Genomic DNA, 25,971 nt, shown 5'->3' on the forward strand with positions numbered 1-25,971 from the left:
TAGCCCTGAAAGTGGAATTAGGAAGTGTGACGTTTATTCAGATGAAGGCAGGCAGTCAGTCCATTCTAAGCAGACATCTCTTCCCTTGTGATTCCCAGACAACCTTTAAATAATTTTAGTTCTTCCTTTCATGTTAAAGGTTCATTATCTTTTATAGAAATTCTTTAGAAGTCTTCTCATCCCAAGCACTAGGAGTCACTTCTCAAGACAGCACTAGATTCCATATTCCAGATCTCTCTCATAATTTTCTAATACTGTATGTCTTGGTGAATAAGGAATTTCAGAACTACTTATCCTTGGGTCAGAAGAAGAGGAAAAAAACACTGATCATGAATCTCATGTCTATTTATTGAAAAGAAAGGGGAAAGGATAATAGCTGCTTAGTGAAGATTCTCTGCTTTCATGGCCGCCATTCTAGCACTATGGGTCCTGATTCAGCATCGACTGTGGCAGCGCTTTCTTTTAATATTTCTGATAGCATTCCTGAAGCCTTTCTTTTCCTTTCAGCTCTTTTCTTTGCACTCCCTCCTCATACAATCTCCCGTCAACCAAGAAGCTGGATCTGCTTCTCTGACATGAAGCTGTCATGCAACAAACATTGAGGCATTAAATAAATGTGTATCTGGAATTACTACCATTTCCTTCTTAGCACTGAGTGTCTTGTTAAACAAGGCAAGTTGGTTTACATCTTGTTTACATCTCTCTTTTGATATCAACGGTCAATAGCTTTTCTGTTTACATACAGGTGATACTGGAAAACCTGGAGGAATAAAGCATTCAGTCTCATTTAAGAGAACTGTCACAGGATCTGTGAAAGGCAAAAATTTATCCTGTTACTAACAGAGCAGGTGAAAACTTTTATCAAAAATGGAGAAGAATAATCTGTGCATATGAGGGGTTTTTTTAAGTTCACAGTGTCCTGGTCTCATCTGAGATAGAATGAATTTTCCTAGTAGCTAGAATAATTGCTGTGTGGGGTCAAACCACTACAGCTATCTATAGTTAGCATCTGCATACAGGATGTGTCTGTGGTACAAGGGGCAGTTAATAAGTGAAGGAAACAGCTGTAAAGGGACTGCTGCTGTGTCTTTGTTTCTGATAGGCAGTCTAGCTTCATGATCAGTGACTAAATCCATCTGAGCCACTCTACTTTTTTTATCAGATAATTTGAGTTACTGCTCATGGACAACCCACAGATAGGTTGAAGGAAAGTGGAAGAAACTGTGTCACAAGGAAGCCATAACACAATGTATATAAACCAATCTTTCTTTTTATGTTTTGGAAGACTGTTTCTCACCAACTTTTTCACCCAGAAACAACTTCCTGGGTCAGGTCTTACCCTCTGCCTCTGAGCAAAGATGCATTCAGGATTTTCTTGTGGAGCAGCATCAACAAACTAAGAACACTGAGAACACCATGAAGGAAGCGCAAGGTTTTTATCTAGTAGTAGAGCTATACCTGAGGTTCAGGCTTGTAGGGGAGAGGGAAGGGAGCCAGAATAACCATAGAGAAAAAGAAAACAACAAATGACATTATACAGTACCAGTGAGAACAAAGGCAGGTCCAGGCTCTCACTTTGGAGTCACTCCACCTGACAAGGTCCAAGCATTGTGTGCCATACCCTCACCACCACAACAGGGGATCCAGCTACACCTGAAACCCTCCATGGCACACTTCGCCAAACCAGCGTGTCCTTAATGTGTGCTTGATTAAAGTTAAACCTGGGCCTCTTCTGTACACACACCAAAACACGAATGGCATTCACTTCAACAGCTGTGCTGGGAGCAGGATGTATGTTAGTGTGGATGTGTGAGGGGGTGCAGACGTGCTTGCCTGCTATCTCAGAGCTGGAGGGGTTTTCATTAGATTCAAACAGCAACTGACTCTCCAGGGAAGCTCCTGCTCTTATTTGATAAGGGATGCTCTTTTATCACACATGAAACTGCATGCAGTGATCAGACAGGCGGTGTGCATATCTGCCAAGTGGAGGAAAGCTGTTTTTCTGCAGCATATTACAGCAGTGCATTGCTACTACAGTTGAAGACTGGACCAAAAATGTCCTGTTATGGAAACTACAGAAGATGAAACTAATCCACAAAGTATGCAATTAATATAATTGCTTGAGAGTTTGGGATATCATGTTATTTTTTAGAAGATGAAGTCACTATGGTAAATCAGAGTGAAGAAGACATCTGAGGTTACTGAGGCTTGCAAATCTACCAAAGTTGGCACCCTTCCTTTAAAAAAACTTTGTTATTCATTCTTTGACACTACAGCAAACAAACACCCCTAAACCTAAACATTAGTGGTCTAAAGTGTAGCTCTCCAATGGAGAATAACTTGGATTTTCCTTCCTTTCAGGAAAAAAAAAAACACAAAACATATATTTTTTTATTTTCAAGAGCAAACCTTTTTCAAGCTAACTGACATCTCAGAACTTCAAAGCACTCAGTCCATCTTCAAAAATCCTGCAAACATGAAAGTGCGTGGCTTGGTGACCTCCTTCGATACTGGTCTAATAAATCATCCGGGAACACTTGGCACCCTGAAGTGTCAGTAGCCTCTTTTTTCTCTAGTGAGACATTATTTTATCTCTACAGCTTTTTTTTTTTTTTTTTCCTCCCCCCCCAGGCCCATAATATTTCCTCTATATTCTCAGTTGTGTTCGTGTTTTAAGGAGCTATAGTTAACATGCACCTAAAAACTGCATTTCTTTTGTCTCTCATGCCTAGAAAGTACAGACAGGTTAAGGCTGTGCACATAGTCCAGATTCAACAGAACTAGACACATTTCCTGAATGTTATCTGCCAGTCACTAAGTCATAATGACTACTGTGGTTGTACCTATAGTATCGTAAACTATGCTGTAACATCTTATGGTATCTGTGTAATTGTACATATAGTATCTATTCATGGTATCTTGAGAATTTATTAAGGGACTTTTAAATCCATGTTTTCTTCAATTTATGAGATTTGTAACAGTTTTTGTGGGTATTTATACTTGTAATTGTTTTCTACCCTTGACCAAATAATTTTTTTTACTTCCCCTTAACTACTCAGATGTAGCTCATAGACATTATATGGATTTTTGAAATATTTCTTTTCATCTCAGTCCCCTTTTCTCCCCCCACTAAGCAATGTTTGTCATTAACCATACTAATTTCCAGGTGCTACCACATGCAGCTGAATACCAACATGAAATTAAAACCAACAAAATCGACCCCTCTCCTTCCTTTCTTCCTCTCCCCTCTCTCCAAACTAAGGATGCAGTAGACAAGCCTTTTTCACTCAACGGTAATATCTGGATCACAGAGAAGTGTGTTAGTTCTTACTTTTAACAGTGAGGTACATGGACTTGCTGACGTCTGCTCCCACATCATTGCTGACCTTGCAGAGGTAGTATCCACTGTCTTCTTCCAGCACATGTTTAATCAGCAAGGAGCCATTTGTGAGAAGCTGGATACGACCATTCAATGCAATCGGCTGGAACTGAGGAACACCGGCACCTAAAGCAGGAACCCCACAGAAATAGGTTAGTTAGAAAGGAAAGCATCTCAGTTTTGGCTTTTGTTTGTGGGGTGTTTGTGTGTTTGTTTGTTTGAAACAAAGCAGCTACTCTAGCTTCCTGTTCTTATGGCTCAATTCAAATAAAATATGAAAAGCTTCTGACATAATCAGAAAAAAAATTGAATGGTTCTTCACCATAACTGAATTAATTACCTGGAAAGAAGAAAGACTTTGGGAATGTAATAGTATCAATAATCTGCCCCTGTTAAAGGCAAAGGGGCAAAAGGAGCAGGAAGCAGGAATGGGAGAGAAAAGGAAGGAGATTTTCAGACTGCTCATGGGTGAAAAGGCACATTTGTTGTACATTTAGAGGCTGATAAATTATTGACAATTACAGCTGAACAGTCATACAAGTATGCATCCCTAATGCATAAACCAAATTAATTTCTTATGACTAAGAGGGATGTCTGTTGTAGTAAACATGGCATACTCAAGGGACCTCTAGGACCTTGTTTACGAAACTCTGGCTAACATGGAAAACCACATCAGTGACTGTGTTGCTTGTTTCCTTCTACAGCTGACTGACTGATGACACATAAAAAACCTCTGTCCTGCCATGTCTGTAGCCTGTATTTATTCAGACAATTTAAAAAAACCAAATCCAAACCAAACAAATATAAAGCTCAAACCACTAATAGGCCATGAGGTAACCATGTTTGGCAGTAATGTAAAAATGGTAGGTCCATAAAAAGACAGGAAGCTGAAGATTTCTATATTGGATTTAAGAAAGAACCTACTTTTTCTTGGACACAAGACACTGGACCATTTAGGGAATAGGGAACAGGATACTGCCATATTGTCAGCATGCCATGCTACCCAGAAGACTATCACAAGTTCAGGCTTCGTCAGCATTAGGACTCTGTAAGTGTACCTTAAGATATAGTTCATGTAACAAAGGGTTTTACAAGCTACTTTGGCAGCAGGAGATGGGACTTTTCAGGTAAGTCATAAGGTAGTCTTCTTCAATGGAATTCCCTTATACCACTTTCCGTACACGAAGTTAATATCTGTCAGCATTAATTACTATACACAGTTGGCTGAATCAGCCCAGAAGGAAATACAATGAATAAATACTCTGGGGAATGATTTAGAATAAAACAGCAAGCTTTAACAGCCTATGAATACAACATCTAGAATAGTAAAAAAGACCAGATGTGCATACTAAAAATCCTTCTACTGGTAGAAGAGTCTGCTTTGAGGACTTACAGTTGCACTGAAGTTTTGGTGGCCAATATTGTGAACTTAGAAATGTTAAACGGATAATGCTTTCACAAAACTCAGTTGCTGTTGTTGATTTTTAGCTATTTTAGTCACACGCATACCCCACTTCCCTGTTTATCTATTTTTTTTCTATAAGAAGCCCTTTTCCCAGTCATTTATTTATAAGGCACATTTTTGCTTTGCTAACTCTGTCTGCAAACTTATGGCCCAAGTAGACAGATGCAAGCACTCACTTAATATATTTTGTCATACGAAAAATTCTGGGGACAATTTGATGTTCAGAGAGGGAAAAGGGCTGATACTCTTGAGGGTAGCTATAACTGGGCAAAAGTTTGTAAAGGCTTCTTACTCTTCATACACACTATCACTGCTATTACAGAAAAATCTCTCCTGAGTAGTGACAGCAATTTATCACACACAACTGCATGGATGAATCTGGAAGAGGACTATATGTTAATGAACAACAGACTTGTTGAGGTTGAAAGGGCCCCATGTGGTCCAACCCTGTTGCTCAAGCAGGGCCATCTAAAGCTGGATGCCCAGAACCATGTCCAGATTGTTTGTCAGTAGCTCCAATGTTAAGAGTCTACAGTCCCTCCTGGCAACCTGTGCCAGTGCTCTGTCACCCTCAGAGTGAAAATTCCCTTGTGCTCAGATGGAACCTCCTATGTTCAGTATGTGCCCATTGCCTCTTAAAGTCTGATGGAATTAAACCGATAGATTCTTGCTGATTATGGAGCGTATCTATTGATCATTGTAATTATTCTTTAGGGACAGCAAGTCCATTTCCATTACCTGTCCTGTCTGATTTACAAAAAAATTAATCCTCTTTTATAATTTTTCACTGACATGAAAAGCCAATGACACTAAGTTGCCTGCAGGTGTACAGGTGCCCTTTCTACTCTATTGTGATACCTACAGATGAGCTATGATCTGATTGCTTTACTCCTGCTGGCCTCATCTCAGTAATTATGTCATAATTTTATTTCACAAATCTTGCTCAGAAACCAATTATATAGTCTTTAATAGGGACTTATCCTTTCTCCCAGCTTTTTTGTTAAAAAAATAATTTTTACTTAGATCCTAAAGAAACCAAAAATTACATGGAGCATTACATAATGATTTCCTCTCAACAGCACCTAGCTTTGCTTTTTAAAAGGTTAATTCATATAGATTGGACACAGAGTTTGGAGACCTTGTTTTCTTGCTAAACCAACCACAAGACAACTGGTGGGAAGAGTCAATCTAGCAGGCAGCATATTTTAATTAAAAAGCAGTCAATTTCCTGTGGTTACTTAGGGTCAAGTGGGGCCAGTTTTAATGCTCTGTTACATGAGAAGAAAATGTTAAAGCATTATGTAAAGCGCATACTGAATTACTGCTTATGCTAATGCTACCTGACCTCTTCTTTGCTGAAAAGATGATTGGCCGTGTTATCATGGATATTGAAGGGGAAAAAATTCAGCCAGATGCTGCCAGTGAACTTTGTTCTGAGGTTGTTTCAACTAAAGCAGTATCTCTTTTCTCTCAGCCATCTATTTCATCACTCACCTGCTGGGGCCATAGCTAACATACACACACATTTACAGCTTCAGATCTCTAAGGCAGATCAAAAGTCTATCTAACTCACTCTTGTGTCTATGGCAATGGCCAGCACTACGTGCTTAGGGAAATCAGACAAGAACAGTGTAAACATGACTGATACTTCTCTTATTGCACCCAGCCAGCTTCTGATAATATGAAGATTAAACCAGTAATTTGCAGGTGAGAAAGCTGTTACTAAACCAGAATTAATCTGGCCCCATTGATCACAAGAGGAGTCCTACCTTTTGAGTATTTCCAGACAATGGTAGGAACAGGATAACCCTCTGCAGAGCAGTTGAGAATTACAGCTTTTCCATAGATGCCATCCTGGTCACTGGGCTGAACCACAAACCTTGGGGGCACTGTGGGAGGAAGTAAAATCAGCCGTGAGAATTTTTGCTGCTTACCAGTTAGCTCAAAATGGCAGAGCAGTCAAACAAGGAGGCACAAGATTTCATAGCTGAAAGCAAAAGCTAAAACCAGCTTTTTGAAGACCCAGTGATTCAGTAAAGTTGGTGTTACATGATTATTTATATTCTGTGCACTATCTCAAGGTATTTCTCAGGATACAACCTCTCCATGGGAGAGGTTATAAATAGAGCAACAGATCATGGTCAGAAGAGTAATGCTTTCTAAGAGAGGGAGAGGTCTGACAGGTGTTTATGAACAACTGAAGCTTTCTGTGTTTGTTTTGTATAACAGTGAACTAGTAAGTTTTAGAAAGATAATTAAATTATGCAGTGTAAATAACACTAAAAAAACACAGATCTTAATACCAATCAAATTACTTCATATTAAAATGAAGGTTTCTGAACCATAACTTCTGGTAGGACTTCACTTTCCAAACAGCCATAGACAATTTAAACACAATTTGCTTGCATGATGTTGAAGTGGAAAAGTCTTACTGGACTAGATGTATGTACATTGATGTATACATATTATTAGACTCATTCTAAGGAAGCATAAAACCACCAAAATAAGTCTTGCAGATATAGGCAATTATGTTCGTATTTATGCATAAATAAAATAATAGATGTTTATCTCAAGGAAAAGCTTTATTTGCTCCAAATACAGATACCCAGTGAAGAAAACAACTTGTGACAAGGCTAGACTTACAGTTTACCATGAAGGCCAAACACTGAATGTCAATGTCTTGATAAAATGTGCAGATTTGACAAAAGTTTTAAAACTGTGAAGAATGGTAAGAGTGACATAAAATTATTTTAAATTAGAGGTGCTTAATGGTAGTATTGAAGTCAGCTAAAGTCACAGATTATGATTGACCTCCTGTTCTTTGGTTCAGAGCATAAAGAAGTACCTCAGGAGAAGAGTAAATTATCTGTGCCCTTATCCCATGTTATTCTTTTCGTAATTTCTTACAGTGCTGCAGAGAAAATGTATCCCTCCTGAAAGCCATCCCTTCTGGCTCTGACCTGGCCTATCTGCCCAAAACCCCATTAGGCCCCACCACATTCCTCTCCAAAAGTGCCAGAAATTAAGAAAGGAAGCATAGGAGAGGACTATAGCATAAGGAATTGCAAGGCAGTTCAGAAAAGGATCAACAGTATAGTGACTATTTGCCCTGGAACCCAAAACAGTTCATTATGGCTATGAATACAGTACTAGTTGTTCATCAGAAAATCTGTACCACAGAAGCACAGCTGAAACATCAATGATACGTTATTTTGAAGGGTTTTTTCAGTATATACACTCTCACAGTCTATGAAAATAGCACTTCCCATTATACTAGCGAGTCCCAAGTTTTCTTCTCAATGACATACTTGTGCTGCCAGTTTTGGTATGGACAGGACTGCTAGAAGTTGGAGGTATTTAGAAATACTTTTTCTAGGTCCAGAGAACCCACCTCACAACAGCTTGAGTCTTCCTTCCTGTGTCTTCATAATCCATAATCTTCTCCAGGTTTCTCTTCTACCTTCATAGCTATAATTGCTTTTTAAAAGATGAGAACAACCTTCTGGAGAGCAAATAATCCCTTTGACTGGACCTCTTGTCCACTGAATGCTGTATCTATAATGCAAAGCTCTTCATTGCCTAAGTATGTACCAAAAAGTTCCACTTCTGTTTGGAATATGGCTAGAAGAAACAGAAGGAACTAACACCAATAGAGGCAAAGGCATCTTTGCACTAGGAGATGTATTTACTGTTGTCAAACAATTCAGCTTTCCAAACAGCTGCCACACTGACAAACTTGAATCATATGTTATGTTAATTCATTGTAAGTAAAGCACCAAACATGAAATCCCAGCAACAGCAGCTCTGGGCAATCACCCACCCTATTCTAATTATCTACTCACAGAAGACATTTGCTTCAGTAGCTCTTTTCTCACTGTTCTGTGTTCAATTTATTCACCAAACACAAAAGGATTACTAAGTACTTCATTTCCAAAGAAGGTAAAAAGGACAATTATTTGCACAAATAGGTTTGATTTTATACAACTCAGCATGGTGGCATCAGCTTGTTTCACCTCAGTAACTGTAAGTAAATCTGTATTCAAAGCTCCTGAAAAGTCAATTACAAGCTGCTTATCCATAAAGGGGGTAGAAAACAAAACCAATGCCAAAACAAAAAAAACACCTAAGTTGTATCAGTCTTTCAGGTGAATGATTACAAATTATGCCTCCTCTTCCACCGAAAAGCTTGAATATATAGTGTTTTTTAAAATCTCACTTAAAATACAAATTTTTTGTAACTTCTTTGTTTTATTACCCTTCTCTTTGAAAAAAAAAAAAAAGTTATGCATATTCTTCATTTGCTATGGATGACACTGGCATGAAGTGCTACTTTTTCAGGAAATAGTTCATTCTATTAAATGGGTAGGCATGCACAGAAATTTCTAGAAAATTTAAGCAAGATTGCCTAGTAGGGAATAAAGGCAGTCAGCCTTTAAAATACTGTTTGCATTAAAGTTATGTTAAAAAAATATACATTGCCTAATCCCTTTTGGCATATATGGAGAAAAATGGATGGATGCTGAGTGTAAGTATTGTTTTACTATTTCTATGGAAATGCATCCTTCCTCATATTTAATGAACTCATGTAGGCATTCTCAATGTGTTGTGCCTTTAATGCTGACAAGCTCTGAACAGGGCTTTTCATCATATGATTTCACTGTGATTTGTGTATATATATAAAATGTAATATTTTGCTCAGATATTCTTGGCATTCTCATTTTTAATCATACTTTTAATACAGAATGATACCAGCACGATAACTATGGAAATTAAATTTTGCAGAATAAGCTGCAGAATCAGGTGCATGATTAGTAATCACACAGTTTCCTTGTATTGCTCCATAAACAAAGTATGTTTCAACCTTACTTGGCAAAAACTCTGCCCATACCAAATAACAGAAACAACTTTTATATTCAGTAAAGCTTTGGCCTTCCTCTTGGACTAATAAAAATGTCAACTACTGCTCTGATTTTGAAGACATAAACCCTTGACACTTAGTCTTAACATCACCATCAGAAATCAGAAAACATGCTACAGCAAAACAAAATTACTCATTCAGTGACCTTTCAATTGCTTTCGTATTGCTGTTTAGGAAAAACAGGATTTTCTTCTTACAGAAATTATCAACAATAAACAGAGGAAACCTTTACATTTTTATTTCTCATTGTTAGCTTGCTTCTTAAATTTATTTCACACAAATAACTTGTTCAGTGCTGTGTGATACCATATTTTGGAAGACAATGCACTTAAGTAGTTAATCTAGATTTAAATACTTAGCTTTAGATTATAAATCTACATTCACTTTTTAATTCTCTTTCAGTACTTCATTAGCCCGTAAAGAAAATTTGCTTAATAAGAATTTAACCAAGGTATTCGTCTGATGCACTTAAGTAAAGTTAGTGGAGAAAAGAAAGCAATTAGTTCTCTCTAATTGTAAAGGTGTGGGCCTCCTCTGCACATTTAGAAGTGAAACACTCTGCAACAGTTCACTAATATGACGGAAGAACTTTACTTTTATTGTTACCCTTGTTTCAGCAGCACAGTCGCTTGATTCCACAAAGGAGGGCATTTAAAATTGCTTTAACAGTGCGTTTCTATTAGGCTCTCTCATTTCATGCTGCCCACGGATCTGTGACAAGAAATGAGCTGATGAATGTTTAGTGTAAGAGCAGTAAGTTGACAGATGCAAACTATTTAATTGAACAGTGTTTTCAGTCAATACTATGACTAGTAGTCTCAGATTCTCACAAAGGGAAAATAAAGGACAGGAATCAGAATAGGAGGCTGAAGATAACATGAATGACATAGTGCCATTTTAAGGGAGGGAAATGCTTTCATTATCTCCTTTGTGGGAAACAATCCTGATAAGATGATAAAATATGAGTTGGTACTTGAAGAAGATACTGCTTACCACTGCCATTGATGCTGGCAATGAAGGACTTTAAAAGCTACTAAGTGAAGTCCACAAGCTACTAACATTCCCTGGTTAAGTGATGTTTTACGTAAATCTAAGAATTCTTTCTGACTGTGCTTTATGCCAGGGACTAGATGGCAAACTCATGCATTCCTTCCTGGATCTCAAATCTGTGCAAGTGCTTCTGGCTCCCAAGTACAGCAACGAGTACTGGACACTGGAGAGCAATTCTGAAGGCTCCTGACATGAGCTCCTCCGATGGGCTACTGGAATGAGTTCAGAAATAATCTATGTCATTGGCCCAGAATACAATGTTTCATTTTTACATGGAATATTTGTACTTTCCATTTAGATCATACCGTCAAAATGATGGAAGAAATTTAATCAGCCAAAGAAACCATTGATGTATTAATGAATGAGATCATCAAACACTGTACTTTAGCAAAGATGAACAGTTATTAAATTTGGTCGTTGGACCTAAGGGGTCAATTTAGCTGGTTTAGTGAAATCATTTGCTATGCAGTTCAAGGAAAAAAAAGTACTTTTGCAAACTGAGTGCTGAGTAGGTTTTGTTGATCAGGTTTGTCTAATGAGAACATTAAATAAGAAATGAAACATTCAAGAGTAATCTTCAAAGCTGTAGTACAAACACCAGCAAAGAAAGTAAATGAGTTTTGACACCAGCTGCGACCACAAATCTTCTCCCACTGCTCTTCTATCACAAACTGAACTTGCTGTATCACACCAGCACCAAACATCAGAAAGCAAACAGATACTGTCTTCCTATCTGGAAGATTCAAGGCTCAGGGCCTTCTCATTGGCTGCCTAACTATCTAATGATATTTGACATTCCTGGCAAGTGCAAAATGAAAATACATTTACACTTAATGTACTAAAGGCATTAAGGGTGTTTAATACGTATTTAAAGTCCTTATCTCAACTTTAAATTACCATGTGCTCACTAACAGGAATTTTAAAACCATGTTTTATGTGCCCACCACTACCTTTGAATTCTCCTTTCTAGCAGTAGCTGAAAAAATTTGAACTTGTAATATATTCAGGAGCTTTTTCTTTTTGATTAATAATTGAATTTTTTTCAGTGTTTTTTATTTCATAACTTCATTGGCATTTTTTGAAATCCTATAGAAATTAATAACACATAATAAAGTGTATATAGATATGTTAACATTCTTTAGAAGATAGCCTTAATGAGTAGAGCTTTAATTAATTCTGCATGATGATATAAGTAGTTGACAGAGAAGATATTTTCCTAGTTTCTATGGATAGCTTTCATGACAGGATCCTATTCTTTTTCTTAACACGCCTAGCAATCCAAGAGTGTGATAAAGAAATACATAATCAAAATAATAATGCTTTACGAGTTTTTTAGAAACCCACCTAGCTTGCAATTTTTTGATGCATTTCCAGAGGAACTGCAGGCTGGGATCTTGTGGAGCACAGGATTTTGAGAAGGAAACCCCGGTTTTCACTCATATGGACTGCCTACCTGCAGCCCCTAAATGCAGTGAAGATGGTAGGCTTCTCCCAGCAGCTAATTAATGAGCTTTTAAAAGATGTTCCATAAACTTTAGGACTAATAGAGCCTGCTTTTCTGTGGATTTGTATCATGAGGGTGAGTACAAACTCCAATTGGAACAGTTCTTTTGTCTGCAGAAGGGCTCACCTGACTAGAGTCTCTGGTGTCTAGTATTACACTCAGTAAAGGTGTTTCTAATCAATCTACTCTTTTCAGTTTTAAGCTTTCAGCTCCACTGGAGGCATTTTGCCCTCTTCTGACTTCTCTGAAATTGGGTAATAAATCGTGGAGAGAAGTACTGACAGATCTGTGTCCACAGTGTGTGACTGTTTCATTTCCAGATCCTCACCAAGAAACCCATGGCAAAGAGAACTGAGATTGCCCTAAAATCTTCTTACCCAGGGCTGCAGAGCTGATCAAAAGCTTTCACCTCTCAGTTTCTTCCCCTTAGCAGGTGCCTTCCATCTCCTATGTGGCACTCTGCAAGGAAGTCCTGTGGAAGCCAGTCATCATCTTCTGATATTTAATGTGGGGAAAAAACAGCCTAGCTGGCTGGGTATTTTTAGGGCTCTTTATCACTACTTATTTTCTTTTATAGAGCACAAAATAATGGGAACATCAGTGAAGATTTACTATAAGCTACTCTGACTTTAAGAGACCAGGGTGTGCTTTTCTTTTGCCATTTATTACTGCTGGCAAAATGGCAGCGCAGCTTAGATATGAAAAACAGTATTTGTAGAAGAGGATAGGAATTCTATTTAGGAGAGTCAAAACTTAATGGAAAAATATGAATGCTAAAAAACAGCAGATACAAGTGATTTGACAGAGAAAATATTGAGGAAAAAAATCTCAGGTTGTAAAGCCAAAGAATTTATGTGGCTGTATGGATTCTGCAGAAGCTAGTGTACAGTCTAGTAGTTTGAAGGTAGCAACAAGCAGTTGGCCTTTGTTTCTACATTCATTTTAGGAATGGAGTGCATTTAGATTCTACTTCTAAGTCTACCCATGTACTGTACAAGGATAAAGACTCCCGCATTTTTTGGAAACATGATACTCTTCATAATTTTAAAGTCTATTTTGAAACTATTACAATGACAGTGTAGATAAGGAAGAAGAAACTTCATGGGGAACAGTCATATTTCCCTTTACTTTCCTCTCCCATTCACTGTCAATTCTCATAACAAAATGCACATACTTCACATAAATAAGATTTCCAGAATACAGCCCCCAACATATAGGAAAGTCAACATTTACTTTTAAAGCACACTGCTGAGAAACCATCACACAATGTGGATTAAAAAGAAGATGATTTTAAGCACCGTTTCTTCTCCCTGTATTTGGAGAAAAATTGCTTAGTTGATTTAGAAAAATACTATGCTTCAGTTACATGGCACCTATGAAGAAAAAGATGAGGAGGGATCAGAAAGCCTGAAGAAAGACACAGTAGGAAAACAAGCCTTTACTGAAATGTGCATAGGTTAGGTTGGTTTAAGATGAGTAGTGACCGTGACCCTCTGATGGCTGTCTGGCTTCTGACCTACGTAGACTGAGACAGTTGAAGCAGTTCAATATGTGGGAAAGAGATATGGGTTTTGGAAGAAAATTCAGGTGAAATTGAGTGAGAACTATTTTCCCAGATGCATATGCAAAACTGATTAAGACATTGCCATTTAAATTGACATAGAGAGAAGAGACAGGAGAGAGGTTTAAAGGAAGCTGCTGCAGAACAATAGCTGGGCAGAAAGATAAGCAAGAGGAGAAGAACGGAATAGCCCTCATAACCTCTTGAAAAGTTGCAGGAATAGGACTCACCAGGCTTCAAACCTCTGAGTAAAACAGAGTGAAAAGCTATCCTCTATCATGCCCATGGGTTTATAAGGATGCCTTTCATGTGCACTCCCTCAAGAGCTATCATCTCATTGCTGAGCCAGAACCCTCCTCAGGAGTTACAATCACAGCAGTAACAAACAAGGAGAAAATGGAGGTGTTGGTATCAGCAGCAGAAAAGGGGGGTGAGAGCAAGCTCTCTGGCCATGGAAGAAAAGTGAGTTAATGCCACCCAAGGCAGCAGAAGTCAGATGTGTCCAGGGAACAGAGGTCAGGCTGGCCACAGGCATACTAGAAAAGGAACTGCCCACTGACAACAGGAGGCAGGGATGGTGCAGCCCAGACAAGGCATGGAGAGCATGGACACCATCAGGGGAAGGCAGGGCTTGCCCTCCTCAGTGAGGCATAGAGCAGATATCCCTCCGTGTGGGCTCACTTGAGCTGTTACAGGCTCATGGATCTTGGTGCTGGAAAAAAGATAGACAGCGTTTGCAGAGAGCCAGTTTTCAGTGGGAATACCTGTGTCAACTTTTTGTTTGTTTGTTTGTTTTTTTCTGCAGACCATCCTACCATCCCTGTTTTGATGAAATACCAATAGGAATCCATACAGAGATGCTAAAGTGATTAATTTGCATCACTTCAAGCACGAAGTATAACTGCAAATAATGTACAACCTCAGCTGTGACTAGATGCAGCAGTTCTGCATAAGGCAGACGTAGCCAGTGGACAGTTTGTTGTGATGGAAAGTTGTCAACTTTCCCTTCTCCAGGAAAAGAGAAGGTGAATAAAATCTTTTAGTATTAGTATGATGCATATATTTAAAGGCTAACAGAACAGTTGAGGAAAAGAATAACTAAACCATAGAGTTAATTAAAACACTTAGTTTAAAAATTACTGGATAGATGGGGAAAGTAATAGACACCTGTACTGAATAATACAAGATTAAAAGCAATTATTTTAAAAAAAAATCATTGAAGTAATATTAATATAAAAACTAGTAAAAAAGCAATGGACCTATTTGCTGCTGGGTTTTGGTAACACTATTGTTAACAAAAATAAGCATACACATTCTATAAGTGGAATAGTATGAAGTAGTCCAAAGAAAGTGGGAAGATTTGACTTAAAGGAAAAGCTGTTCAGAAGTTTTGCTTCAAATGCATGTTTGAGGGAGAAAAACTGCCTGGAAAACATTGGAAAAATTACTGAGTGGTTTTAAGATTTGTCTTAGTAAGCTTATTGAAGGGAATATAAGTTGTAGTGATCTGCAACAGGCAGAAATAATCAGGGTCACTTGCAGTATTACAGTATGTGGCCTCTTCCTCCAAGACGTCTAATGGCTTAGTACTAAGAGAGAGACAGTGGAGAGGGAAGAGTGTAAGTGACTTATACTTAAAAAATGAAAATCTAGAACACTTTGAAAAACTTTCAAAAAGAATAGGAAGCAATTTAGATTCGCAGAAGTTTTGCACAGCAAGTCTGAGAATGTTTCAGAACGTATAATCTCTGGGGAATACAGCAAGGGTGTTATTTCAAAGGTAAAAGCTATTGAAGGCAATGTATCTCTCTGAAAGATCTTTTTGCACATTAAATATTTCCTCTGAAACTATATTCTCCTATACTTCAAGACAAAATGTTGTGAATTCATCATGAGAAAATGAACCATGCTAATTGAGTAATAAACACAAGTAAGAAAAAGAAAACATGTTAACAGGGGAGAGAGTCTTTTCTCCTATGAAGTCAACATCAATGCTTGCTTTTTCACTGACATAATATTATATGAGAAGATGATCTCAATAAAAAATAAATAAAATGAGATAATCAGACTAGAACAATTACAGAGAGGTATTTGATACCAACTGAAAGGCTTGATCGTACTGAATGGTCATGTGCTTCACAGACTTTTCCAGGAAGTCAATCCTGTGGCTCCCCAATCCACCCTGTGCACTCCAGTGTTGTTGTCTAATTTTCAGACTTTTAGATGGAAAAAGTCATATTAGTCTCTGTGCTTAATTACTCTGGGTGCTCCCTGTTATGAAGAGAGGGATTACCATATTTTCCTCTTTTTTATACCTCCCATCAAACAGATGTCATTACAAAATACTGGTGAATTCCATTTAATTGGTACCCTTCAAACTAATTACATGTACTTACCTCTCACAATTAATTGGCTTTGGTGCTCCACAGCTGCTGCATCATTTCTAGCTATACAGGTATAATTTCCATTGTGCATCAGCGAAAGATTAGAAATCCTTAAGGAGCTGGTAAAGTCGATGTTGTCAATCGTCACCCCAAGGCTGGCTGGGATCGGCCTGCCATCCTTCTGCCAGGTGATGGTGATGGGCAAGTCCCCAGAGACTACCACGCAGGGAATGAAGACCCGCTGCCCGATGGAGAACCGCGGGAACTCAAAAGGCTGAATAAAAGGTGGAACTGAAACGAAAGAGGAAAGAGAAGCTGTTGCAGTCACTTTTTTTTTTTTTTTTTTCCTGAAAATAACATAATGGAACAGATATGTAGTGCTGCAAATGTGAAATCAACATCTTGATCAACCATAGAGCATAGTTTAACTAAAAAAAATAACATATTTTGCAAATACCTTTTTTTTCTTGACTACACAATGCATGAGATGAGACCACAAGCAGTGAAGCCCCCCCCCCCTTCTACAGATACCCAACACCTCTGGCAGATCCCTACAAGACTATTGAGCACTTCTTCAAGAAATTAAACTGCCACCTCATGCTTCGCCAGAACTTTCAGCAGTGGGATTGCCTGGACAGTCCAGGAACGGCTCAGCAGCTTTCAGGGTCTGGTTCAAGAGCCTTGCTTCAGGTCACAGAATAAACCTGGAAGAGGCTCCAGCTTTGCCTCTGGGACATGATGAAAGGGAGTGTAAGCCTCTTTAACTGCTCAGGGTTTTTATTTCAAGTCACTGTTTCAAGTTTCAAGTCACTATTCTCAGTAAGATTGTGTAGAGGTAGGAAGTGAAAGGCTTATACAGTATTTGTAGGACAGCAAATTAGGTTAAAACTGATTTTTAAACAGAAGACCAGTACAAGGCATAAACTCTCAAGCTGGTGTTTTATTCCTTCTAAGCATGTTTTGCTTGGCAAATATTTTAAAAATTATTATTATTATTATTATTATCATTCTGTGGCTGAACAAAAAACTATGAAAGAAATGCTCTTATTTTCTATCATAGAGAAGAATTCCACTTCTCAGAAACCATTTTGTTTTCAGATATTTTTAATAAAAACGAAGGAAACAGTGGGTTGGATTCACTTAACAAAGCTGCAATTAATGGGGGGCCTCCCTTTCTCCAGGTTGTGACTGGAACATTCACTAACAATTTAGTAAATTGAGAATCAGATACCTACTCAGATAAAGGAACTGAAATCTTCTTCCCTTCTCAGAGGACTACTCTAACAGCCAGATCATTGATTTAAGGTAGGTTTCTATCAATCACTCCAGAAAAGACTATAAAACCAACTTTGCAAGCAGTAGTCAAATGCTCATTTATCAAAAGAGAAAGCTCCTAGAGGTTCTGTACCATACATATAGGAGTGAATTTCCTGGTCCTGTATGACAGATTACTCTGTAGTACATTTGAACTTCTTTAACATGGAAGATTGAAGGATACCCACAGCAGAACATTTATACTACTGTATATTAGCCAGCTTCAGAACAAAATGGAGCTGGTGGCTTTATCTAACTGTATTTCTTTTGTCCTTTCTCCCTTTTGCAAATCTAATGCTATGTTTTCTCCAGAGCTGAAGCAGTTAAGAAGCAGAAAATCTCTCCAAAGTGTTTGCAATGTATACCTGCCCATTGACTTCTCCAGCAGCATTTTTGCCAGTGTCCTATTTCTGGAATGCAGGGATCAGTATTCGTGACAATTACTATGGTACTTCAATGCATTTCCTTTTATCGTTGCATATGTTGGCTGCTCTTCCATCAGGACTAAGGAAGTTTATCACTAAGGAAGTGACACAAAACCCCCTAAAGGGCAAGGGCGTGTTCAAAAGCTTGTGTATAAGCACATCATGTTGCAGAAATCAGATATTAACTCCACTGTTTCTGGCACAGCCTTGATGCCATTTGATGAGGAGAAGCTATGCTGCATGTAGCAGCCACAGAGGGGTAACACCAGGCACAGGGTACCACAACTCATCCTTACAGGCCTTCCCTGAATTCTTGTGAGAGTGGCTCACTGTCTGTGGTTGTGAGAAGTGCTGCTGCAATCAATTTTGTCTTCACACACTATAATGCCTTTTCCTAACTGTCACCTCTCAAATTGCTAAAACCTGTCCTGTTGTGTTTTTAAAATATGGTAGATCAAGCATACAGAAAAAAAAAAAAAAAAAGGAAAAATATATGACTGAATTTATTTCAACTTTGATCACTGGAGATTAACTGCTTTGTCACTTGGGGACCCAGTGTCACAAAGGGAGGCAAAATGTCTGCCTGCCTCTTCAGATTACCGTAGCGCAGCTAATGCATTCACATGAGATATTTCAGATCCTTTGTACATCAGCAAAAAAAGGCCACATTTTTCTTAGCATTTATTGACAAGCAGTTTATAATATATGTGGGAATGAGAAATTTCTAGTATGAGACTGTCAAAAGGTTTTGACATAACCTTTTCCCTTGATGAGTGCAAATATCTGCTAAATGCCAAGTGCCCCCCTTACCATGTTGGCTAACACATTTCTGCCCAAACTCTTCTCTTAGTTTCTTAGTCTCTTAGTCTCATCATGACTGAAAGATATGCTAAAATTCACACCAGGGTGGCAAATTGCTTCTGTATTTTCAGCTGAGTATGTAATAAATTTGAACCAATCTTTCACGGTTAAAATTATATCAGAAGTCAGACAACATATTGCTCAAGTAATAGTATGTGCATTATCACTTTCCATCTCCCCGATGAAGAAAACAGGGAACAAGATCTTTATGTCACACTGAAATATTTGCCAGAAAATACTGAGTTGCAAAGCCACATTTAACAAATCTAAAATTTTAGTAGCAGCCTGCAAAGCATTTCAGAAATTGGCTAAAATATTTATAGACAGCACATTTTCCCTCTACTTAGGTTTTTAAGATACAGAGGAAACCAATATTTACTTCTGCTTCATGAAATAGAATGTATATTCAACCTGCAGCAGCTTGCAGTCCTGACAAGGAGCTTATTTTAAAAAGAAGAGTGTAATTTAAAATCAGCATTTTAAGAAAGGAAATAGTCTAGCGATAACTTTGAAGTACTGAGGAATGTTTTTCAGCTACAGTATTTACCAGTTTGGGCTGATAAAGACAGTTCCTGGTGACCTAACATAGGAGATTTTTTTTTCCTCCTAGTGTGAAGAAGGGAAAAATCACAAAAAATCACTTATTAAAAACATTGAATAAAATATACCTGAAGTCAGGCAAATAATTTCTGAAATATAAAAGCTGCCATACACACACACACACACACACACACACACACGTGTCTCTCTGTATGTATCTATCTCTATCTACATTTATCTCTGCAGTAAAAATTTGACATATATCCTTGACAGAAGAAAATATCAAGCTTGAATAACAGCATGTAGGTTTTTTTGTGGGTTTTTTGGTTGCTTTTTTTTTCAAACTAAAGCTGTATCATCGCCAAAGTGCACTACAAAAAAGTAAGAGGGATGTATACTATTTAAATTCTGAGAGAGAGAAGTTACAGTAGGACATTTAAAATGTGTTTAAAATACTTCAAGATGTGTTGAAGCATTTCCTTTCCCTATACATAGCTTTGGTTGACCACACTTCAGAGCTTGTTTATGTTTTCTTCCTTATATTATGCTATTTTATATATATCACATGCTAACTGTAAATAGAGAGGGCTGTATGTGTATGTGTGCTTGTGTACATGGAAGAGATGTTTCTTTCTCTACCCACAATGAACAAAGGAGTGAAAATCTCTGCTTCATGCAATGAAGCTCAGTGTCTTGGGAATGCTTTCTTGATGAGTGCTTGAATTAAGTGTCTATTTAAGCAGAAGAGTGCAGGCCAGCCTCATTAGTGCTAATGCAGGAAGATTTAAATTGTGGTTTTGTGCCCTAGCAAGGCCTTCTGTACCTCTGGGAGATTACTGTAAAGGAGGGCAAGAAGGGCTTCCATGCTGCTCTCCATTAGCAGAGGAACATCCTTAATTTCTTGTCCTCCATTCCCCGGGAGTTGTGTTGCAAGAAAGTGCTGAAATGATTCACTAAAACAGAGTATCTTGCAGACAGCTTGTCTCTTACAGCCATCTTGTGAAGATAGTGTTCCTCTCCTGTGGCTCTGCATAGTAAAATGAACATTGTACTCTGCTTACTATTAGAAATGTTTCCATAATGGATTTTCTTGCAACCACACTGTTGCAGGAGCTGTGCTCACAACATAAAATATCATTGGAAATGAATAGTCACAATGCAGGTCCGTTGAATGATGCAAAGAACCACCAAACTACATAGCCTCTTCTGTCCACTGGGAGTGCAAAAGCCAAAACTGTTTAGTCTCTGCACAAACCCTAGCCACAGTCTAGGGATTTGTAAGTTTTCTCAGCCATTGATTGTTTCTCCTGAAGTGCTCCATCCTTTGTGGGTCTAAGCAACTGCACAGTCACTGAAGCAAGGCTTTTTTTCTGCTTCTTTGTTGTATCTATTGAGCCTTATCAGTAAGGTTTGTCATTCATCCAACTATCTGTTACTGGCATTTACTGAGCCGAGCCTAATACCCTGTTCCTCCATTGTATGCTAATGTATCCTGTCTTAAAAAGAGGGAATATTGGTATATTCTTTGGGCCTTTCTAAGTGTGCCATTGGAAAACAAACAAACAAACAAAATCCTACACAAAACCAAGCCAAACAAACAAACAAAACCCCATCAACAAAACCAACCAACAAAAAAAAAACAACAAAAAAACCCAAATCTAAACGAAAATAAAAGGAAATAATCCCTGTAAATGCCTCTGCTCTCGCACTTTTCCCTCCCCTTGCAGCTTCGTTAGTTACCAAATGTAGCCGTGCATTCAGATATCTTCAAAATCTTACTACTACAAGTTGTGGTACTTTACCAGGAACTGTCGCTGAGTGCAGCAGAACAAATGCTGTGGTGTGTATTTCCCAGGGCAGTTTACAAGAGAGACTTCACCCTTCACCTTAGTACCCACTCCCCTTTTCTGCAGTGCAGTGCTGGTAGCTTGCAGGCTTTCTGATGCTGTTCTGAGAGCTCCTCCAAAATAAGAGAGGATGGAAAATGTTGTGTCGAAACCAAGAGTGCTTTTATGTCACATCTCATCCATCTACTGAACCACCTCCTTCCAGGCTCCTTTGAGAGGAGAAAAGTGCATGCCCTTATCATATGAAGCACCCTGCAAACCTAGGATGGTGGGAAGCTCAGCTCCCTGCCCAAAGGGATGCATTTGCTATTTATTTTTTAAAAGAGAAAACCTTGATTTGAAGATAAGATAGCAGCTGCAAGAGTACATTAACACAACAAGCAGTTACCTTTATTGTTAAGTGCCACCTGATAAAAAGCCTCACTTGTAGGCTAGGTGTTCAGAAGCACTTTCTAGCTATTTTTACTATGCTTTTGAAACCTGGTCCAGAGCTATTGCCCTTGTTTAGCCCCTACATGATTTAAAATGATCTTTGTCCTCAAGTAACACTGTGAAAAGTTGAAACCAACTAAATGACTAGAGCTAAAAGTTCTGAATTTAAATGAGAGAGGACTTGAACAGAATGATTTCTGGCTCTGAAAATCATTCCTCTGAGTAGTCTGACTGATTTCCCACTAGCTTCAGTTTCACCTTTATCCCAGGACTGCACATAAGCAGCTGGTTTTATACGACCTTTCTGTTTCCAAAGGATTAATACTGTCTTTTGTTTTGCATGCTATTATACACATTGGTTTGAAATTAGGACAGCATATTCCAGACTTGTGCACAGTCTCACTTTCTATATGTGGGCTTTCCAGCCCCACCCTTGGAAGTGTTCAAGGCCAGGCTGGATGGGGCTCTGAGCAGCCTGATCTAGTAGGTTTTGTTCCTGCTCATACAGGGAGGTTGGATCTAGATGATCTTTAAGGTCCCTTCCAATGCAAACTATTCTATTATTATATGTACTTACCATATGTACCTCCCTCACACACTAAGAGCTCACACGAACTTTATGAAGCAAAATGCTTAAAACCTTAAGAGCAATTTTAAAATACATAAGTATTTCAAATATAATTGACAAAATACGTAACACATACAAAAGAGAGCAAGAACATGCCTTCTTCCAAAACCAAAGTAAATAAAGCTGCATTGTAAGAGAGAGAAGAGGACTAGCTTTTGATAATCCCAGATTGATAATATGCAGATACTCCTGAACTCCTCAGCTGAAGCATTTATTCAAATATTAAGGCTCAGTTTATATTGTTTACATAACTCATAAACACATCTGTAAAACAACTTAAATTGTATTTGAAAGAGACAAGACTGTGCACAAGCCCAGTGAGTTTTCTTTTAGATTTAAGTGAAAACTTTTATATTTGGATGTATGAATTCCCCATCGTGAAGACTAGAATAATAACAAAACAACTGTAACATACATTTTTGAGTGACCATTTTCTGCAATGTCAGAGGTGAAGTCATTAGGGGTATAGTATATTAGAAGTGTACTGGTAGAAAATAAGACCCTTAACTGCAGCATCCACATGACATTTGTGAGCTTTTAAAGAATATAAATCATCTATTTTACTCCAAGGCCAACCTTGAGCTGTTTTATGTTGAATTGCAAAAAAATTACAGACTTGGTAAGTCTTACATATCGAATACTAAACAGTTTTAGTCTTTTATGCAGGTACTTGGTTGCTGGGGTTCTCATGGGAAACACCACTATCAAAGTGTACGTTCCCTTAAATAAGACCTCTGCCACTGTTTGCTCCCCTTAACAGGACCCCATGCCCATTATGTGACCTGAGAATGACTGTTAAGTGGATTTTTGCAGGATCTTTTGCACAACTGGACATTCTCATCCATTCTCACCACATGGCCCTTGCATAAATCCTGCATATGACAATTCCAGCCACTTTGAGACATCTGAATAGTTCTTCCTGAAGAAGCTGCAACAAGCTTGCAGGGATGCAAAAAGATATAGGAGAGCGAAATAAAGGTAGGAAGTCATGTAATGAAAGAAGTATCTGAAGGACATCAAGGCCAGAAGTTATATCTGACTGAAATTATTGGCAAGATTCAGTCAGTAGGACAGGTAAGAAGTTACATCTTAGACACAAGCATGAAACTGAATTCACACTTGCCATAATCCACATCACAGTCTGAAACATAAACAGATTATCAGATTGTTTGATGACAGCATGCACCAGGGTCCCAAGAACCCTTGAAAGATTTCTTCTGATGTTTTTTCCCTTTTGTGCCTGCAAAGTTTTCACTATCAATTCTCCTGAACTGATATGCAATGCAAATCCACCAATAACATTTTATATACTAAAAAAAGCTAGATACTTCCCAGGAAAGATGAGAAGAATCTACTCAAATAGTCACAACATGAAGTTATTTAGAAATAGACCCTCTTAGGTTTGCTTGTTTTCTACAAAAAACAGCAAAAACAAACAAACAAACAAACAAACAAACCCAAATGAAAACAGGCTGGTACAATTCTTTTATGTGGTTCACAACAGATGAAGTGCTGTCACTTTGGCATAAGGCAATGAGAAGCCTTCTAAATCAATGAGATATATAAGCTCTACAAGTTCAGAACTGCTCCTTTTGAACATTGCACTTTTTATCTTAATGATGCTGCACCCTTCCCTCTCAGGGGCTTCTTTTTCAATTAATTTCTGTTGGAAAAGTGTGAATAGCAGCAGGCTGTGTACATGAGAAGTGTGTCCCATGAGACTGATGAAAAGAAAATAATCACTTACAGTAGATGGCTTTTACTGTACCTGAGAAAACTATTAAGATAAATTACATAATTTTAAAAAATTGTGATAATGACTCTATCCTGTTTCTAAAATGCTTTGAGATCTACTAAAATGCTGCAGAAGACTTGCTGCTGTCATTATTTTACTGTCTTGCCAATTGAGGGGTTGTGTTTCAATTGAAATATGAAACTTGGAGATGGAGTGGGTAATATAACCTCTTTTGTTGTTTGCCAACACTTCTAAGACTACTTTTGTTTGCTTGCAGTTTGACTTTCATTTGGATATTATTTTTTCAGGCCAGGTGTCTGCCTCAGGCTTAGACAGTGCAGCTGGAAAACTTCAGCTACAACAGAGGGGCTATTTCCAAGAACAGGGGATGCAGTATATATTGATCCTAGCATAAAATGAAATAAAAATAATAAAATAAAATAAAAAAAGGCCTTGTGAGAATCTGAAAGTTCCACCTGCCCCATGAATAGCACTGTGGATTTCAAGTTCAGCACATGATGACACTAGTATGAGATATTCTTCCTTTCCCTATGAAAAATCATCACAGGGTGCTCAAAATTTGCAGTCTGAGCAAAACCAAGTAAATAAATCGCAAAACTCCCCACAGTTATCACATCCTCAGAAGACATTTTCCAATGACTAACAGCCAAGAGCTCCCAGAGTTCAAGCAGCACTGAACACATCATAGAGCTGCCTTCAGTGGCTGAGTCAGTTCCAGCCATGTATGGCAGGTGCAGTCTGGTGTGATGTCAGAAATCCAAGCAGAAAGATTTAAAATCATAGAAGTATTTTAGTTGGAAAAGACTTTTAAGATCATCAAGTCCCACAGTTCACATGGCACACTTCCAAGTCCACCACTAAAACATTTGTCTCGCTAGTGCTCATGCAGCTGCCCATGCTGAGCCCAGGAAGCAGGAAAAAAGTTATTTCCATGCAAAGAGAAAAAATGGAGACATGGGGATCAAGGGACTAGAGTGAGGATCCAGCCTGCACTGTTGGGCATACAAATAGTAGCAGCAAGTGATGGACCAGAAGCTCAAAGCAGTGTCTAGGCTAACAAAAGGGAATTATATCAATTGATTTAGGGGCAATGAGGGGGAAGCAGTGAGGTTGTAGCTGTGATGGGAGGGGTAAAGTGGAGCTGGGAAACTGGCTGGGAGTGTAAGACTGGAACAAAGAAGCAATGGAGTGAGGTAGAGCTCTGACAGTGAATGATTACTCACATACAGGGGAGAGACTGAAACCCAGTGGAGATGGAAAACATGAAGACAGGCAGATAGAGAGGACTGTAACTCAAGGTTGGGAGCTCCGAAGAGGAAAACTAGTTTTGAGTCAGGAGAACAAGGAGGAAATGAGGACAGAGATAGCAAAGATGTGGAGGACAATCTCATTTTGAAACCCAGAGCAGAAAAGCCAGGATTTGGGCAAGGCTGAGCTGGAGAAGACTGCGGAGGGGAGGTCAGACTTAGGAGGAATGAACACAAAACCCTGCAACTTCTACAGAATATTTTTCTCCTTATGATATCTGATTTCAATAGTCCTCTGCCATCAGCAGATGTATATGAACCCCAATGGCAAACCACTAGAGCTGGGCCAAATGCAGAGTAAGAAACCAGTTGCTGCTAAGAGTAATTCTGTTCTTGGCGAGGACCTGTGCAAGATACTTAGCAAGGCTAATCTCAGTGATTACTTCTGAGGATGTCAGTAACAATTGTTTCCACTTTGCAGGAGGAAGAGGAAAGGGGGATCTGTTGACTTCACAAAAAAAGTGAAAAAGAAAATTGCATTTAATACAGACCAAAGCAAAACATCTTGAAAGGGTATTATTACAGCTGCAAAGGCCAGTGGTCAGCAGGTATAAAGTACCATAAATTAAGTAAGTACAGTTGTATTCTAGCCCTTCCCCC

The 25,971-nt window shown here is 38.4% G+C and overlaps 1 protein-coding gene across 1 annotated transcript in view; it reads right to left on the reverse strand.

Annotated features, from left to right (window-relative positions):
* The window catches only part of DSCAM (Down syndrome cell adhesion molecule), a 393,639-nt gene that overhangs the window by 143,211 nt on the left and 224,457 nt on the right, over positions 1 to 25,971 (reverse strand). Inside the window, exons 8-10 of the mRNA XM_010000447.1 lie at positions 16,274 to 16,552; positions 6,614 to 6,733; positions 3,332 to 3,505 (exon numbers count right to left, since the gene is read on the reverse strand). Of these exons, the coding sequence (XP_009998749.1) occupies positions 3,332 to 3,505; positions 6,614 to 6,733; positions 16,274 to 16,552 (573 nt within the window). The remainder of the gene's footprint in view (positions 1 to 3,331; positions 3,506 to 6,613; positions 6,734 to 16,273; positions 16,553 to 25,971) is intronic.

This window comes from Chaetura pelagica, unplaced genomic scaffold (genome assembly GCF_000747805.2).
Source record: "Chaetura pelagica isolate M959 unplaced genomic scaffold, ChaPel_1.0 scaffold244, whole genome shotgun sequence".
NCBI lineage: Eukaryota > Metazoa > Chordata > Aves > Apodiformes > Apodidae > Chaetura > Chaetura pelagica.